The sequence below is a fragment of the Phoxinus phoxinus genome, assembly GCF_949152265.1.
Source record: "Phoxinus phoxinus genome assembly, chromosome: 19".
In the NCBI taxonomy this organism is placed as follows: domain Eukaryota; kingdom Metazoa; phylum Chordata; class Actinopteri; order Cypriniformes; family Leuciscidae; genus Phoxinus; species Phoxinus phoxinus.
Genome location: NC_136894.1, coordinates 22,831,650 through 22,850,972, shown reverse-complemented (window position 1 = coordinate 22,850,972; position 19,323 = coordinate 22,831,650). Strand labels below are relative to the sequence as shown.

At 38.9% G+C, this 19,323-nt stretch overlaps 1 protein-coding gene across 20 annotated transcripts in view; it reads left to right on the top strand.

Annotated features, from left to right (window-relative positions):
- pleca (plectin a) overlaps window positions 1-18,165 on the top strand; it is a 91,380-nt gene extending 73,215 nt beyond the window's left edge. For 15 of the 20 annotated variants that reach the window (XM_079591696.1, XM_079591692.1, XM_079591709.1 and 12 more), the window contains 11 exons: window positions 687-870; window positions 1,140-1,172; window positions 1,620-1,777; window positions 1,956-2,134; window positions 2,716-2,854; window positions 3,765-4,118; window positions 4,288-4,371; window positions 4,456-4,560; window positions 4,703-4,801; window positions 6,319-9,663; window positions 10,691-18,165. In XM_079591696.1, coding sequence (XP_079447822.1) covers window positions 687-870; window positions 1,140-1,172; window positions 1,620-1,777; window positions 1,956-2,134; window positions 2,716-2,854; window positions 3,765-4,118; window positions 4,288-4,371; window positions 4,456-4,560; window positions 4,703-4,801; window positions 6,319-9,663; window positions 10,691-16,999 — 10,989 coding nt within the window. In that variant the 3' untranslated portion in view covers window positions 17,000-18,165. The remainder of the gene's footprint in view (window positions 1-686; window positions 871-1,139; window positions 1,173-1,619; window positions 1,778-1,955; window positions 2,135-2,715; window positions 2,855-3,764; window positions 4,119-4,287; window positions 4,372-4,455; window positions 4,561-4,702; window positions 4,802-6,318; window positions 9,664-10,690) is intronic. The other 5 variants (XM_079591701.1, XM_079591699.1, XM_079591693.1 and 2 more) reach the window with 1 other exon arrangement.
- Window positions 18,166-19,323: the final 1,158 nt, after the last annotated feature.

Here is a 19,323-nt window from a genome sequence, read left to right as displayed (position 1 = left end):
ATCAAATTACGAGACTTTTACATTGTTAGAAAAACTTTCTATTTCAAATACATGCTGTAAAAAACTTACTAATCAGAGAGAGAGAGAGAAAAAAGGTGTCACGTTTCAACAACAATATTACACCACACAACCGTTTTTAGCATTGATAATAAAGCACCAAATCTGCGTATTAGAATCATTTATGAAGGATAATGTAGGTAGACCAGGGTAATGGCTGCTGAAATTTTGAATTGTAATGATATTTCACAATATTAATGTTTTTGCTGTGTGTTTGATGTAATAAATGCAGCCTTGGTGAGCATAAGAGTCTTCTTTCAAAAACATAAAAGGTAGTGCATTCATTTTGAGTTTGGCTGAAGCTTACATTTAACAGTGTTATTAAATTATTATCAGTGTTTTTTAACTTTACCTTTAAGTAAGCATTATTTGCTACACAAGTCTAAATATAAAAACATTTTAACATGCACAATTAAATATTCAGAATCAGCCAATATATGTCTATTATCAATTGCTACGATAAATACAATATATAATATTGGCTTATAACTGATATAAATTGAAATAACTCATTATTGTCTATTATTTAATTGTATGCAGAGGCATATGAACTGAAAAGTTGCATTATAAACCTTATAAATGTACTCATGAATAGTAATTAAGTGACATTGTTTTCTAATTTTGTGTAGTTCAAGACTCTGAGAGTCGAGGAATATCGACTGACCCTGAAGAACCTGGAGCAGCACTATCAAGCCTTCATACGTGACAGTCAGGATTCAGAGCTCTTCGGTGCTGATGATCGCTTGCAAGCTGAGAACAGTTACAGCAAAGCCACTCAACACTATGATAACCTGCTACGCTCTGTTGAACAAGGTGGGTGTCTGATAAGGTCACCTGGTTTGTTCAGATGTATAGAAACCATTCATCACTTTGACGGTTCAATGAAATTGCACACATACAAAGACATCTTGGCCCCAGCAACACCCCAGTTTTAAGACTTGTCCCTTGAGCACGGCTGAAGGTTTTTCTGCATGCTTGAAGCAACACAAAGGCATTATGACTTGTAGGAATTTCAAGATGGGGCTGGATAGGGGAGGGCATTCCACCCAACTCCCATTATGACCGTGAGACTTACTTTTCAGAACCTGTTCTCATCCGAAAGGACAGCGCACTGGGTAAAGATCCGAGAGTGGATTTTTTAACAAACTGTGAATGATATGTCCATGTCATTGTTTGTTTCATACTTTCATTTGCATTTTGTTCTAATCCACATTGAGTCCAAGGATTTTTAGCATGTTTTTAATAAGGTCACCTTCACAGATTTTCTCACCATTTGACAGTTTGAAATGCGGTGTACTCACTTAAAAGTGTGCAAATTAACTGATTTCCTTGATCTTTAAGGCCTGAAACATTCTCTATGAAAGTACTTGAATGCAAATGCTTTCATAGCTATGCAAGCTCGATTTCATGTGCCTATATATTGTATGGATACTGCATAGATTTAATGTTATTAATGAAGAAACATTCTTAGATGTGTGTGCTTTTGCTTTTTTCTCTGTATTTTCCCAATATTTAAGAGCATTTCTTGAGCTTTTTTAACACAAAGTATGTCAATTGTTTAGGGGAACAGGATGAGTCAGTGTGCAAGAGTTACATCACCCAGATAAAGGACCTGAGATTGAGACTGGAAGGCTGCGAGAACCGCACAGTGAACCGCCTCAGACAGATGGTAGACAAGGAGCCTCTCAAAGCCTGTTCACAGAGAGCCACTGAACAGAAGGTTTGCATAAACACTGTATTAATATACATTATACCATTGAATCCATCAAGAAATGCCTTCAAATGTATATATACCACATGAAGAGCCTGCGTATGTTTACTGCAATCATTAAAATTCTTATTTTTAATTAATTGAAATCTTAATATATATTATTTCATTTTCTCACGTCGTCCTACAGAAAGTGCAGACTGAGTTGGAGGGTATAAAGAAAGACCTGGATAAGATGGTTGAGAAGAGTGAAGCAGTGCTGGCCACATCTCAGCAGTCTAGTTCAGCCCCTGTCCTGCGCTCAGAAATAGACATCACCCAGAAAAAGATGGAGCACGCCTACAGTCTTTCTTCTGTGTATCTCGACAAGTGAGTTTCAAGTCCATTTTTTATAAATATGTACACTATCATTCTAAAGTTTGGCTTAGGTAAGTTTCTTTTTAAAAGAAGTCTCTTATGCTCACCAAGGCTGCCTTTATTTGATCAACAATATAGTAAAAGCAGTAATGATGTGAAATATTATTACTATTTAAAATAACAGTTTTCTATTTTTATATATTTTATTTTATTTATTTTATTCCTGTGATGTATTCCAGTCTTTAGCGTCACATGATCCTTCAAAAATCAATTTGATATGCTGATCATCTATGTTGAAAACCGTTGTATTGTTAATTTTTTTGGTGGAAACTGTGATACTTTTTACAGGAGTATTTGAGGAGTAGAAGTTCAATAGAAAGTAAATAGAAATATAATTTTTTGTAACTATATAAATATTTTTCTGTCACTTTAAATTTAATGCATCCTTGGGGAATAAAACCCGAAACTTTTGAACTTATTTAGATTGAAGTATCCAATAGAAATGTTTTTTTTTTTTACTTTTCCACACCAAGTCATCTTTTTGTCCTTCCCATATAAAATTATGCTGATCCTATTATTTTTTGTCCATAAAGGCTGAAGACCATTGACATGGTAATCCGCAGCACACAAGGAGCAGAAGACGTTCTCAACAAATATGAGAACCAGTTGCGGGATGTGAACAAAGTTCCTGTTAATGAGAAAGAGATTGAGGCCAGTCAAACACAGCTCCAGGTACATTGTCTCATAATAACACAATTATGCATGAAATTGTTTACCACTAGGGGTGTAACGGTACGCAAAAATAACGGTTCGGTACGTACCTCGGTTTTAAAGTCACGGTTCGGTTCATTTTCGGTACAGTAAGGGCAAGAAATGCAAAACATTAAACTTCTGGTTGTTTACTATAAACTTTTTTTTAACAATTTGTTTACACTTTTTTTTAAACACTTTTTAATAAAATATAACGTTAGGCTAATAAATAAAAAAGAAATAAAAGAAAAAAAGGATAAGAAATAAAATACTGCTGCAAAGTTCTCCACTAAATAAAATACTCTCAAACCAATATTGGCCGTGACACTAGCTAGCGAGAGGCTGGGCTAAAGCGAGCGTGCCGTGTATGTGGTGATCTTTATTTATGCGATATTTATGTCCGAGTCCGACCCGAGAGTTAAAATCCCAAAAAATGTTCTCATACTAATGACACATGTACGTTTGTTTGTGTGGAAAGCCCGCTTTTAACAGAAAGTCATTCGGAAATGTCCACAGATGAGCGCATCAGCGCTCTTAACACAGGCAAATTTAACAAATTTCCACACACAGGAAGACAGATGTTATGGTAATATTTTACATGTATTTGAATCACAAAAACTATTAATCAGATTTAATCAGTGCAACGCGGAGACTTCCGACACTTAATATGTTCGTGTGGAAACTCGGTATTGACGTATGTTCCGCACACAAAACTAGCCTAATTTACGTGAAAGATTGCATTCGGTGCACATGTGCACCGTACCGAATGTCCTGTACCGAAACGGTCGGGTACTAATACATGTACCGTTACACCCCTATTTACCACTATAAGCTCAAATCATACATGACCTCACAAACATGTTCATGTTCTTTCCTTCGTTTTTGACTCTAGAAACTGCGCTCAGAAGCGGAGGGAAAGCAAGCTACGTTTGACCGCCTGGAAGAGGAGCTTCAGAGGGCTACAGCGGTGACCGACCGTATGTCTCAGCTGCACAGTGAACGTGACATAGAGCTGGAGCACTACAGGCAGCTGGTGGGCAACCTGAAGGACCGCTGGCAGGCTGTGTTCGCTCAGATTGAGCTGAGGCAGAGAGAACTTGACCTTCTGAGCAGGCAGATGCAGGCCTACAGACAGAGCTGGGACTGGCTCATCCGCTGGATAGCAGATGCCAAGCAGAGGCAGGACAAGCTCCATGCTTTGCCCATTGACAGCAAAGCCCTTCAAGAGCAGCTGATCCAGGAGAAGGTATCTATCCTTCCATCCATCCATCCATCCATCTATCGGTCAATCTGAAATGCAGAGTTTTAATTAATTTTCTGTTCTCAATGCTTTATATAATGAATATCATATAATATTTTGCTAGAAAATCATGTTAATAATCTTTTTATTTACGTCATGTCCATTATTTGTATAGAAACTGCTTGAGGAGATTGAGAAGAACAAGGACAAGGTGGATGAGTGCCAGAAATATGCTAAAGCATACATTGATGCCATAAAGGTGTGTATGAATGCTGCCGCATACATATTTTCCTCAAATCTAACTGATTTATGAGTAGCACTCTGACTGAATGTTCTCATCCAGGATTATGAGCTCCAGCTGGTGTCTTATAAAGCTCATGTGGAGCCCATCTCTTCCCCTCTGAAGAAGACCAAAATGGAGTCTGCATCTGATGACATCATTCAAGAGGTACCCTAGATATCTGATATCCACCTGTCTTAGGCTCTAAATCTGCTATATGGATTAATTTACATACTGTATGCATAATTTATACTGTTCTACTTGGGCTTTTATTTCTTGATCTTCAAGTAACTTCAAAAATATCTTTCAGTATGTGACTCTGAGAACACGCTACAGTGAGCTGATGACTCTTTCGACCCAGTATATTAAATTCATCATTGAGACACAGCGCCGCCTAGAGGATGAGGTGGTAAGTATCTAAAATCTAAAGTCTTAGTATTCTAGCACTAACTTTAACTCACTAACTTGATCCTTTTGTAGTTTAATTTGTGGATGTATGGACACATGAAATATGTATTTATTTCACTGTACAAACCATATGAGACACAGTTACATTTTTATCTTAAGTTATCAAAGAGTGACACAATAGTGAAGACAAAGTTGAAACATGCTATTGTTGGCCGTGTGCTAGAGGTTAAAGTTCTGGAAATAAAAAATTTAACAGATTGAGCTGCTGACCTAGGCCTTCAGTAATATAAATGCTAGTGGTGCAGCTATTCCATTTTTTTCACAATGTATGTCTTTCATTATGCGTTTACTACTATGGAGGTGTTTTAATATCACCTATACTCTCAGTTAGTATAGGTACCCTTCAGCCTGAAGCAAACTTAAAATATGCTGTTATAAAAATAAAAGTTAGTTCATGGTGCAATGTACCAGTGATGCCACATTGCTTTGCTAGTTTAATTTCCTGGTTGGATTCTGTCTGCTGCTTAGGCGCATTCTTACCCATCATTCCTTTGTGCCCTATTTGTTGATTTTCCCTCTGAGTATGCTTCAGCCTGACTGTCAGCCCTTCCTCTGTAGCTGTTTTCTGCTCAATTTTGTTTTCCATTTTCCTTTCTAACCTTTATTTTCTTGTCTGCTTCTCTAAACTGCTTGCCAGTGCTTTATCATGATGAATGTTTGTCATGTTTGGGCGCTAAAGAGGTAAATTGTCCACAAAAATGCATGTTCATCCTTTTCCAGTCCCTTGTTAATTACATTTGCATTTTTGCCATTATTAAGAAATATGTTAACTAAAATATGAACAAATATATGCATTAATATATACTATTGGATTTGTCAAAATCTACACTTTGGCATTCATCAGACCTGTTTTTCTTCTTTCCCCCTCTTATGGTCTAGCGTTATTTAAACATTATTTAATAAGTCTCATTCTTTCTTTGCTGCATCACTAAGCTGTTCTGTTGTAGGCATGATAATACTATGAATATACATTTTCGAATATTCTTTCTTCATTGACCCTTTATAATAATAATTTATGTAATTTATTAAAAGGTTCAATTTCCATATTTTGTTCAAAAGGGAATCCAAAACACATTCTGTAACCCTTTTCACCCTAATTTGAAATATATTAAAAAACACAAATCTTCAGTCTTCAAAATTACAGGGTAGAGTTTTAAAGTTTGTATTCATTTAAAAAATGTATCCAGTGATAACACCTCATTAGCATGAAACCATTCGATATTCCAGCTGTAGTGGTGTTTTGTGAAGTGATTGTGTCTCATTTTGTGTACCATACATTGTGACTTTATATAATCCTTAATAAAATAACTACATAAGTTGTTTTTCTGTTTAGCATAACACCCTGTAACTTTGTCCATGTACTTGCATTCGCATGTACGTACATGCACTTATAATATCTAACACTTAAATATTTAACTTTGTTTCTATTTCCCCTACTATTTACCTTCACTAATACAGAAAGCTGCCGAAAAACTTAAGGAAGAAGATCGAAAAAAGCTGGCCGAGATGCAGGCCGAGCTAGAAAAGCAAAGGCAGTTAGCTGAATCTCACTCAAAGGCTATTGCTAAAGCAGAACAAGAGGCGAATGAGCTGAAGACGAAGATGAAAGATGAAGTCAGCAAACGACAGGACGTCGCGGTCGATGCTGAGAAACAGAAGCACAATATCCAACGAGAGCTTCAGGAGCTCAAAAGCCTTTCTGAGCAGGAAATCAAGTCTAAGACTCAACAGGTAGAGGAAGCCCTCCACAGCCGGACCAGAATTGAAGAAGAAATCCATATAATCCGACTCCAGCTAGAGACGACGATGAAACAAAAAAACACTGCTCAAACAGAGCTTCAACAGCTCAGGGAAAAAGCTGCAGATGCCGAAAAACTTCGAAAGGCAGCACAGGATGAAGCAGAGAAGCTTCGGAAGCAAGTTGCCGAAGAGACTCAGAAGAAACGCCAGGCAGAAGAGGAGCTTAAACTGAAATCAGAGGCAGAAAAGGAGGCTGCCAAAGAGAAGAAGAGGGCCCTTGAGGATCTTGAGAAGTTCAAGCTTCAAGCTGAGGAAGCTGAGAGGCACATGAAGCAAGCAGAGCTGGAAAAGCAAAGACAGATTCAAGTGGTAGAGGAAGTGGCTAAGAAGTCTGCTGCCACTCAGCTTGAGAGTAAACAAATATCATTGACAGCAAAACTGGAAGAATCACTCAAACATGAGCAGGTGATGGTCATTCAACTGCAGGAGGAGGCAGAACATCTCAAAAAGCAGCAAGCTGAAGCAGATAAGGCAAGAGAGCAGGCAGAGAAGGAGCTAGAAACATGGAGACAGAAGGCTAATGAAGCTCTCCGGCTCAGGCTCCAGGCTGAAGAAGAGGCCAATAAGAAAACTACAGCTCAGGAGGAAGCGGAGAAACAGAAGGAGGAAGCCAGACGGGAGGCAAAGAAGAGAGGAAAAGCTGAGGAGGCTGCCCTTAAACAGAAAGAGATTGCCGAAAAGGAACTGGAGAACCAAATGAAGATGGCTGAAGAAACAGCTAAACAGAAGCTTGCTGCAGAGCAAGAGCTTATTAGGTTAAGAGCAGATTTTGAGCATGCTGAACAACAGAGAACTGTCTTGGATGATGAGCTCCAGCGTCTCAAAAATGATGTAAATGCCGCTGTTAAACAGAAGAAGGAGCTTGAGGAGGAACTGGTCAAAGTTAGGAAGGAGATGGAAGTTCTACTACAGGTAAAATCCAAAGCTGAGAAAGACTCTTTGTCAAACACTGAAAAGAGCAAACAATTACTTGAATCTGAGGCTGCCAAGATGAGGGAACTGGCTGAGGAGGCAACTAAACTGAGGTCAGTTGCAGAAGAAGCAAAGAAACAGAGGCAAATTGCAGAAGAAGAAGCTGCCCGTCAGAGAGCAGAGGCTGAGAAGATCCTCAAAGAAAAGTTAGCTGCTATCAACGAGGCAACCCGTCTAAAAACTGAGGCTGAGATCGCTTTGAAAGAGAAGGAGGCTGAAAATGACCGCTTAAAGAGAAAAGCCGAAGACGAGGCCTACCAGAGGAAAATTCTTGAAGATCAAGCTGCTCAGCACAAACAAGCAATTGCAGAAAAGATCGATCAGCTCAAGAAGTCTTCAGACACTGAGCTTGACAGGCAAAAGAAAATTGTTGAAGAAACCTTGAAGCAGAGGAAAGTGGTGGAGGAGGAGATCCACATTCTCAAACTCAATTTCGAAAAGGCTTCAACTGGCAAACAGGACCTTGAACTTGAGCTTAACAAACTGAAGGGCATCTCAGAGGAGACACAGAAGAGCAGAGCGAAGGCTGAGGAAGAAGCAGAGAAATTCCGAAAACTTGCTTTGGAAGAGGAAAAAAAAAGGAAAGAGGCAGAAGCCAAGGTGAAAAAAATCCAAGCTGCAGAAGAAGAGGCAGCAAGACAACACAAAGCTGCTCAAGAGGAGGTTGAGCGTCTAATAAAGAGAGCAGAAGATGCCAAAAAGCAGAAAGAGATTGCAGAGAAAGAAGCCGAGAGACAGATCATTTTAGTCAAAGAGGCTGCACAGAAGTGCTCTGCTGCTGAACAGAAAGCCCAAAATGTTCTTCTCCAGCAAAATAAAGACAGCATGGCGCAGGATAATCTCAAGGAAGAGTTTGAAAAAGCAAAGAAACTAGCACAGGATGCAGAAAAAGCTAAAGACAAGGTTGAGAAAGAGGCTGCCTTGTTGCAGAAGAAAGCAGAGGAAGCTGAACGTCAAAAGCAAGCAGCTGAGGCTGAAGCTGCCAAACAGGCCAAAGCCCAGGAAGATGCTGAAAAACTGAGGAAGGAAGCTGAAAAGGAAGCTTCCCGGCGGGCTGAGGCAGAGGCTGCTGCTTTAAAACAAAAACAAGAGGCTGATGCTGAAATGGCCAAGTACAAAAAGCTTGCAGAAAAGACCCTGAAGCAGAAGTCTTCGGTTGAGGAGGAGTTAGTGAAGGTTAAAATGCAACTTGATGAGACAGACAAACAGAAATCTATCCTTGATGATGAACTTAAGCGACTCAAACAAGAGGTCAGTGATGCTATGAAGCAGAAGGCTCAAGTAGAGGATGAGCTCTCTAAAGTTAAGATTCAGATGGAGGACTTACTAAAACTGAAACTTAAAATTGAAAAGGAAAACCAAAAGCTTATGAAGAAAGATAAAGACAACACAAAGAAACTCCTTGAGGAAGAGGCTGAGAACATGAAAAAACTGGCTGAGGATGCAGCACGACTCAACATTGAGGCTCAAGAAGCTGCAAGATTACGACAAATTGCAGAGTCAGATCTTGCCAAACAGAGGGAACTGGCTGATAAGATGCTGGAAGAGAAAAAGCAGGCCATTCTTGAGGCGACAAAACTGAAGGCTGAAGCCGAAAAGCTCCAGAAACAAAAAGATCAGGCACAGGTAGAGGCTCAAAAGCTGTTAGAGGCCAAAAAGGAGATGCAGCAGCGTCTTGAGCAAGAGACTGTAGGTTTCCAGAAATCTTTAGAGGCTGAACGCAAGCGGCAATTAGAGATTACTGCAGAGGCTGAGAAACTAAAGATCAAGGTGACACAGCTAAGTGATGCTCAGTCAAAAGCAGAGGAGGAAGCCAAAAAATTCAAGAAACAAGCTGATGAAATCAAAACCCGTCTGCTAGACACTGAAAAACAGACTTCCGAAAAATACACTGTTGTTGAGAAACTGGAAGTACAGAGACTGCAGAGCAAAAAAGAGGCTGATGATCTGCATAAAGCAATTGCAGAGCTTGAGAAAGAAAAGGAGAAATTGAAAAAAGAGGCTGCTGACTTACAAAAACAATCAAAAGAGGTATTGTGTTATATGTTGTAGTACTGCAGTCTAGTGTTTTACATATTAGCCTTAAACACCTTAATTAACAATTAACAGTTTTATACAATGTCTGAACCTTTGTTCATGTACATTGCATGTTATCAGTCTCAGTGATAACAAAGCCGGCAATTGTCATGAACAAAGTTGTTCTGGTCCCCTTTAACACTAGTGCCCATGATGTATTTATTTAGTTTGCAATTATGTTGTGCAGCCTATTTGCACATTGTTGGTATCTCTATTTATTTTAAAATAGTTTCTAATGTCTGTAACTTGGGCACTATAATGTATTGTAATTTTCCTAAAATGTCCATATTTACCTATTAATTCAACAATGAACTAAATATATTTCAGCTGTTAGATTTTAGTGTACCTTTAATTGATCGCTATTTTAGTATGCTGTGAAGTTGTCATATTTACATAGTGTATTGTATTTTTTTGATTCTGTGATTACAGTGAAATATGCTATTATTTACTCGCTTCTTCTGTGGAACTCAAACAAAGATAATTTGAAGAATATATCTGTTTTTCCTATGCAATGAAAGTCAATGGGCTCCAATATTATTTTTCACCCCCTTTGACATTCATTGTATTGACATAAACAGGTAAAACATTCTTCAAAATATGTTGTGCTCTGCAGAATAAAGTAAGTTAGGTTTGTGATGACATGAGTGTGAGTAAATGATGACAGAGTTTTAATTTCTGGGTAAAATATAACTTAAGCATGTACTTAATTGTCATTTCAATGATCACTATAACCACAGAATTAAATAGACACAGTACACTATATAAAATGACATCACAGCATACAACAGAGATAAATTAAAAATACACTGACATGTGCAAGTTATGGTGTAATTATATAAGAAAGAATATAACTGCATCTTAAAATGCTAAATTATATGTTCTATAAATATATGGTATTGAGTTGTGCAGTTATATTTTCCTTGTACAGTGATTTCCATGTCATGCATTGGATTAATTATTGTTTTATGCTGTTTTATCACAGATGGCCAATGTACAACAAGAACAGTTACAGCAGGAAAAGACTATCCTCCAGCAGACTTTCTTTGCAGAAAAAGAGACACTGCTGAAGAAGGAGAAAGCCATTGAAGCAGAGAAAAAGAAGTTGGAGAAGCAATTTGAAGATGAAGTAAAGAAGGCTGAAGCACTTAAAGATGAACAGGAGCGTCAGAAAAAGCAATTGGAGGAAGAGAGAAAGAAACTTCAATCTGCCATGGATGCTGCCATCAAAAAGCAAAAGGATGCTGAGGAAGAGATGAATGCCAAGCAAAAAGAAATGAAAGAGCTTGAAAAGAAAAGAATTGAACAAGAGAAGCTTCTGGCAGAGGAAAACAAGAACTTGCGAGAAAAACTCCAGCTGCTTCAGAGTTCACATAAGCAATCCCACACCAAGGAGATTGAAATTCAAACTGACAAAGTCCCTGAAAAAGAGTTAGTTCAAATGACAATGGTAGGAACAACAAAGAAGGTCCTAAATGGCTCTACAGAAGTGGATGGTGTGAAAAAAGATGCACCCTTGGCTTTTGATGGAATCAGAGAGAAGGTGCCTGCAAACAGACTTCATGAGATTGGTGTGCTCAGCAAAAAAGAATTTGACAAGCTTAAAAAAGGCAAAACAACTGTGGATGAGCTTTCTAAGAATGACAAGGTCAAGATGTGCCTAAAAGGTAAAGATTGCATCGGTGGTGTAATAGTTGATCCCAACCAGAAAATGAGCATCTATCAAGCTTTAAAGGACAAGAAGATTACACAAAGCACAGCTATGATGCTTCTTGAAGCCCAAGCTGCATCTGGTTACATAATTGACCCCATTAAGAACAGAAGACTCTCTGTAAGCGAAGCTGTGAAGGATACCTTGATTGGACCTGAGTTGCACACCAAGTTGTTATCGGCCGAAAGGGCCGCCACAGGATTCGAAGATCCATTCACTGGAGATACAATCTCACTGTTTGAAGCAATGAAAAAAGGCTTGATTGCAGAGGACCAGGCCACAAAACTTCTTGATTCTCAATATGCAACTGGTGGGATAGTTGATCCTGTCAATAGCCACCGTGTAACAGTCCAAATGGCATGCACACAAGGTCAACTTGATGATGATCTAAGCAAAATTCTGTCCAGCCGTCCTGCTGACAAAAAAACATTCATTGATCCCAACACTCAGGATTGCCTCACTTATTGTGAGTTACTGGAGCGATGCAAACCTGATCCTGAGACAGGCATTCCATTACTGCCAATCACAGAACATGCAGCCCAAATTGAAAGAACGTATACTGATGAGGAAACTAAAGATGTATTTAGTAAGGCAAACCTAACAGTTCTATTTGGAAGATTCAAAGGAAAGACTGTCACCATCTGGGAGGTCATAAACTCTGAGTACTTCACTGAAGATCAGAGAAAGGATCTTATCCGTCAATACAAGACAGGCAAAATTACAGTTGAAAAAATTATTAGAATTGTAATAACTGTTGTAGAGGACAAGGAAAGCAAGAAGGAACCTGCCTTTGATGGTGTGAGATCATCAGTGCCAGCTTCGGAACTTCTGGAAGCAAAGGTTATTAATAAAGATTTGTTCAACAAATTACACAATGGAAAAGCTACTCTTAAAGAGGTCTCTGAGCTTGAACCTGTCAAGAAAGCCCTAAAGGGGACACACTGTATTGCTGGAGTGCAGATTGAGTCAACTTCTGAAAAGATGTCTTTCTACGAAGCCATGAAGAAGGGCTTGCTCGGAACAGAGATTGTGCTAAACCTTCTGGAGGCCCAGGCTGGAACAGGCTTCATAATTGATCCAATAAAAAATCAAAAGCTCACAGTTGATGAAGCAGTCAAAAGTGGTGTTGTTGGCCCAGAGCTGCATGAGAAATTGTTGTCTGCAGAAAGAGCTGTTTGTGGTTACAAAGATCCATATACTGGAAAAACTGTATCCCTGTTTGAAGCAATGCAAAAAGATCTCATTAAGAAAGACCAAGGTGTTCGTCTGTTGGAAGCTCAACTTGCAACTGGAGGAATTATTGATCCTGAGAAAAGTTACCGCATCACTCCAGAAATTGCCTATAAACGTGGATACTTAAATGAGAAGATGAATGAAGACTTAAGCAGCCCATTAGTCTCCAATACAGTATTCATTGACCCAAACACTCAAGAAAATGTCACTTATGCTGAACTGCTGAAAAGATGCATCACTGAAAAGCAGACTGGTCTTCCATTGCTTCCACTATCTGAAAAGGCAGTCAAGTCAAAAGAAATAGAACCAGTTTCTGATGTGCAAACTAAAGAGACCTTGAGCCATGCTACAGTTGAGTTGCACAGTGGAGTTTTTAAAGGAAGAATAGTCACCATTTGGGAGATTATCAACTCTGAATATTTCACAGAGGAACAAAGGATTGAATTTATCCGGCAATATAGATCAGGAATAATCACAATTGAAAAACTGATTAAGATTGTGATCACTACAGTGGATGAAAAAGAAATGAAGAGACAGGGCGACTTTGATGGTTTTAGAGGACCTGTAACTGCCAGTTCCTTGCTTGACTCTAAAATCATTGACAAAGACACCTATGACAAAATCCAACAAGGAAAAAAGAAACCTGCAGAAGTTAGTGACTCCATCAAACGCTACTTGCAAGGTTCTGATTGCATTAGTGGGGTATTTTTGGAACAAACTAAAGAAAAACTCAGCATTTACCAAGCAATGAAGCAGAAACTACTGACATCAAACACAGGTGCTTCCCTGCTGGAAGCTCAGGCAGCTACTGGCTACATAGTTGATCCTATCAGGAATGAGAAGTTTACAGTGGATGATGCTGTTAAGACTGGCATTGTTGGCCCAGAGCTTCATGAAAAACTGCTTTCAGCAGAGAAAGCTGTTACTGGTTACAAAGATCCATACACTGGTAATAAGATCTCTCTTTTTCAAGCAATGCAAAAACAGCTTGTTCTAAGAGAACATGCTATACCTCTTCTAGATGCTCAGGAGGCCACTGGAGGTATAATTGATCCAGTAAATAGCCATCGACTTCCTAGTGATATAGCCATTCAGCGTGGCTACTTCAGCAAGCAATTAGCCAAATCTTTTAAAGACCCCACAGATGATATCAAAGGTTTCACTGACCCAAACAAAGATGAGAATATCACATACAAACAACTGAAAGAGAGATGTATGGCCGATCCAGAATTTGGAATTGCCCTGTTACCACTTTCTAAAGCCCAGACTCCAGAGCAAGCTGAAAAATCGTATATTTACACTGAGGAACAAGCACAGACAGACTTAGCTAATACCCAAATAGACATACCAAATGAAAGTTTTGCTGGAAAACAAGTGAACTTATGGGAAGTCATGAAATCAGATTTGCTTCCAGAAGAGGAAAAACAAAGACTTCTTGAACAGTATCGCTCAGGCAAAATCACAAAAGAGAGAATGATCATTATTATAATTGAAATCATTGAACAAAAAGAGATCAAGACTGAGCAGAGTATGTCATGTGATGTAATCAGACGCCGGGTTACTATTGATGAACTTTACAGAGCTCGTATTATAGACCTTGAAACTTACAATCTGCTCAAACAAGGCAAGAAAACAATCCGGGAAGTTATGGAGATGGCAAGTGTGAAACACTATCTCTTTGGAACAGGCAGCATTGCTGGAGTACTCTCAGATAACTATGCTAAGGTTAGCATCTACCAAGCCATGAAGAGAGGTCTCATTAAACCTGACATTGCCATTGATCTGTTGGAGGCACAAGCAGCGACTGGATTCATCACTGACCCTGTGAAAGATGAATTGTTGACAGTTGATGAGGCTGTCCGGAAGGGTCTTGTTGGCCCAGAGATCCATGACAAACTCTTGTCTGCTGAGAGAGCAGTCACAGGTTATAAGGATCCCTACAGCGGTAAGGTTATTTCTCTATTCCAAGCCATGAAAAAGGACCTTGTTCCTGAGGATTATGCCATGAAGCTTTTGGAGGCCCAGGTAGCAACAGGTGGCCTCATGGATCCAGAGTACTACTTCCACCTCCCAATTGATGTCGCCATGCAACGTGGTTACATGAACAAAGAAACCAGTGAGAGGATATCTGATCCAAGTGGAGATGTCAAACAGTTTATAGATCCAACAACAGATGAAAAGCTGTCTTATGCCCTACTTCTCAAAAGATGCAAGGTTGATAAAGAGAGTGGCTTACGATTATTGTCTCTGGCGGACAAGAGTCTTCTATTTAAAGGCCTTAGAAAACAAATCACTCCAGAGGAGTTGTTGCGGTCTCATATTATTGATCAGAAGACCTACACAGGACTCATGGAGGGTACCATTTCTGTTGAGGACCTCAGTAAAGACCTAAAGAAATATCTTGAAGGCATCAGCTCTATTGCAGGCGTGTTTGTAGAGGCTACAAAAGATCGACTTTCAGTCTACCAAGCCATGAAGAAGAACATGATCAGACCAGGCACTGCCTTTGAACTTCTGGAGGCCCAAGCAGCTACTGGGTATGTTATTGATCCAATCAAAAATCTCAAAATGAATGTCCACGAAGCAGTGAAAATGGGAGTCGTAGGACCAGAATTTAAAGACAAGCTTCTCTCTGCTGAACGAGCTGTGACTGGCTACAAAGATCCATACTCTGGCAAGGTGATCTCCCTGTTCCAGGCTATGAAGAAAGGTCTGATTCTGAAAGACCATGGTATTCGTCTACTTGAGGCTCAAATAGCCACTGGTGGAATCATTGATCCTGAAGAGAGTCATCGACTTCCTGTTGAAATGGCCTACAAGCGGGGTCTATTTGATGAGGAGATGAATGGTATTCTCACTGATCCCTCTGATGACACTAAGGGGTTCTTCGATCCAAACACAGAGGAGAATTTAACTTACCTCCAGCTGATGGAGCGCTGTATAACAGACCCTGAAACTGGACTTTCTCTATTAATGATGAAAGAAAAGAAACGGGAAAGAAAGACGTCCTCTAAGTCCTCAGTCCGCAAACGTAGAGTTGTTATCGTAGATCCAGAAACAGGAAAAGAGATGTCTGTGTATGAGGCATACCGCAAAGGACTCATTGACCATCAAACATATATTGAACTTGCAGAACAAGAGTGTGAATGGGAAGAAATTACCACCTCATCATCAGATGGTGTTGTCAAGTCTATGATCATTGACAGAAGGTCTGGGCGGCAGTATGACATTGATGATGCAATCTCCAAGGGGCTCATAGACCAGTCTGCTTTGGACCAGTACCGTGCTGGTACCCTTTCTATCACTGAATTTGCTGACATGCTCTCTGGCAATATGAGTGGCTTCAGATCGCGTTCATCTTCCTTTGGGTCCAACTCATCCTATCCCATGAGTCCAATTCCCTCCATAAAGACACCAGCTACAACCTGGACTGATCCAACTGAGGAAACTGGACCAGTGGCTGGAATCTTAGATACAGATACTTTGGAAAAGGTGTCAGTTACGGAGGCTATGCATCGGAATCTAGTTGACAACATCACTGGTCAAAGACTACTAGAAGCACAAGCATGCACAGGGGGAATTATTGACCCAAACACTGGAGAGAAATTCTCTGTTGCTGATGCTATGAACAAAGGGCTGGTGGACAAGATCATGGTTGATCGTATCAACTTAGCACAGAAAGCTTTTCAGGGATTTGAAGATCCAAGAACCAAAACCAAAATGTCTGCCTCTCAAGCCTTAAAGAAGGGTTGGCTCTACTACGAAGCTGGCCAACGTTTCCTTGAAGTCCAGTACCTAACAGGTGGTTTGATTGAACCAGATGTTACAGGAAGAGTATCACTGGATGATGCTGTTAAGAAGGGCCATCTAGATGCACGCACTGCACAGAAACTAAGAGATGTCAGTGGATATTCCAAATACCTCACCTGCCCCAAAACAAAACTCAAGATCTCATACAAGGACGCCATGGACAGAAGTATGATAGAGGAAGGATCTGGCCTGAGGTTGCTAGAAGCATCCTCCCAGTCCAGTAAAGGTCTTTACAGCCCATACAGCGTCAGTGGCTCTGGATCAACTTCAGGGTCTAGGTCTGGATCCAGAACTGGTTCAAGATCAGGCTCTAGAAGGGGAAGTTTTGATGCTACAGGCTCAGGTTTCTCCATGGGTTTTTCGTCATCCTACAGCAGCCCCACTAGCTATGGTCGCCGTTATGATTCAGGGGCGCATGGTGGACTGCAGATGGATGAGCTAAAGCAAGCCCTTACAGCTTTAGCATCAGGCAGGAACTGTTGCTATGATGAAAAGAGAATATTCACATCATCACAAACTCAATTCTCTTTAGTTGCTTAATTTATGTACACAAAAAGGACATTTATCCTGCTCTGCATGATATTGCTAATGGGCTTTTTTTACTTATGGGGATAATATTGCTATATAAGACTGGCTTTAATATTTTATTTCATTTTATATATATTTAGTTTAATATACATATGTTTGTCACTTGTTTTGTTCTCTCTCTTAATTTTCACATGACAATATGAAACTATCATATACAGTTTTTTCTGCACAACATTCATGGCAGAATCATAATCATATATGTTTTATATTCAATCCTTTACATTTTTAGCAGTGTTAAATACTTATAGCCTCTCTTTTTGCATTGTTATTTTTTTCCATGTACCTTGTACATTGGCACATGAATTATACTGAAAAGTTTCAAGAATGTATAGATTTCTCTGAGAGGATATGGTAATGCTTCAGATGAGATGTAAAAGTTATTTGTTATATATTTGTGTGTAAAGATCCCTTGGGTATCTGTACACCACTGAATATTTTAAGCCAGCATGGTAAAAAACAAAGGTGGTGAGGGGGTGGGACTGTTGACTATCTGCAGAGTGGAATAAAGTCCATTTGGACACTCATGATTGGGAGCATGCCAATAAACAAAACATATTGGTAGCACTGCCATGGCCATTGTTCTGTAGAAAGTCAGTCTCTTCTCATTAATGAAAACTAGAAAACAATCAACTTTGTGCTATGCAGTCTTACCAGATAAAGTGAAATGGATTTACCCATCCTACAGTCATCTTAAAAAAACAGAACATCATTACAGAATTTGCCACAAAACACTCTAAAGATGAAAGAAAAAGAAAAATCTTTAAAAGCATAAGTAACTCACATCCCAACTTCCCACAATCGTCTCATTTAAAGGGGACCTCACTAGCATTCACTTTCTTGTAAATGTAATGTGCACCCTCAATAGGCTTGAAAAATAAAGCCGAAATACGATAATAATGTTTAACTGCAGATTATATTATTATACAGGTGTAAAATTTGTAATGTTTATTGTAGCATAAAAGTGATATATTGTCTTGGGACACTCCCTTCATGTTACAATGTCAGTTTAAATATTAACTAACCTGGCCAATAATGTCAATTCAAAGACCTGCTTATGTTTTTGTTTTTGCAGAAAAGCTCATGCACTGTGTAGTTATCAAATGAAATACTATTAATATTGTAAATGATAATGATATAAATTATGGTCTCATTTTTTTTCTGTCTTTCTGAGAGGGCACTATGTCTACATAATTGCATAGTTACGGACACCTGACAACAGATTTTACAGAAACCGATGTATTTGTAGACTTGAAGACATGGTTAATGATTTTTGTTAAATGCCATGAGTACAATAAAGCAATTAGCAGAAAAAACATGGAACCTTGAATATGCCCAGTCTACCTCTTCTTTAAATTCATGTCCCCATTTGTTATAGTAACTAGCTTTGTTTTGAATCATCAAATAGCTCCATATCTTGCACTGCCACTTGAGCTCCACTTGTGTGTTTAGATAGAGAATATGGAATGGATTGCTCCTTTCAAAAGAATCACATTGTGATCTTTCAACCAACATACATGTTCCACTACCTTTGTTTATGCTCCATATAAGAATTGTTAGATTTATTTGGTTGAGTAGAATTAAAACGCTAATGGTCTAGTCAGCTGATATTCACCCATAATGGTCAACTTTAACACTAAATCTGAAGTGTTTTAGTGTAGTACTAGAAACGTTGGAATGCTAACCCACTGTAAATCAGTTTCTGCAGAATAATATTGTGTGTTGGTATAATGATGTAGGCCTATTGACAAGCATTACAAATCATTTAATATTGATCTCGGATTGTATGTGTGTACAAAAACAAGGACTCTGTAGGTTAACAAATGTCATCTGTGACATCTAAAACTGTAGTCATGTAATCGGACACTAAGAAAGACTGACGGCACAAAAAGAAAAAAAAATTCAGTCTCTCCAATGCAATGTTTTGTTTGGTGTTTTTTTAGACTTTTGGTTTACTGTACTGCAAATCATAATACTTCAAGTTTAGTTATATTCTCTACATTGTATCCTCTGCTTTTTATGTTCTACTAACATGATTAAAATGATGCAATATGAGCAAAACCCTTTTAAATGAAGCTTTTTGAGGCACTAAAAGGTATATTTGAAACTGTTCTGATATTAAATGCATGATATGAGTATGAAATGTTAATATCCTATTGTAAATAAACATTAAATATCTGCTGTACAATGTCAGTTTACCCATGTGTCAACTCTTTGGTAAAGGAAAAAAATGTCAACCATCAGCATTAAAACCAAATTAATAGCATTAAAAATGTATT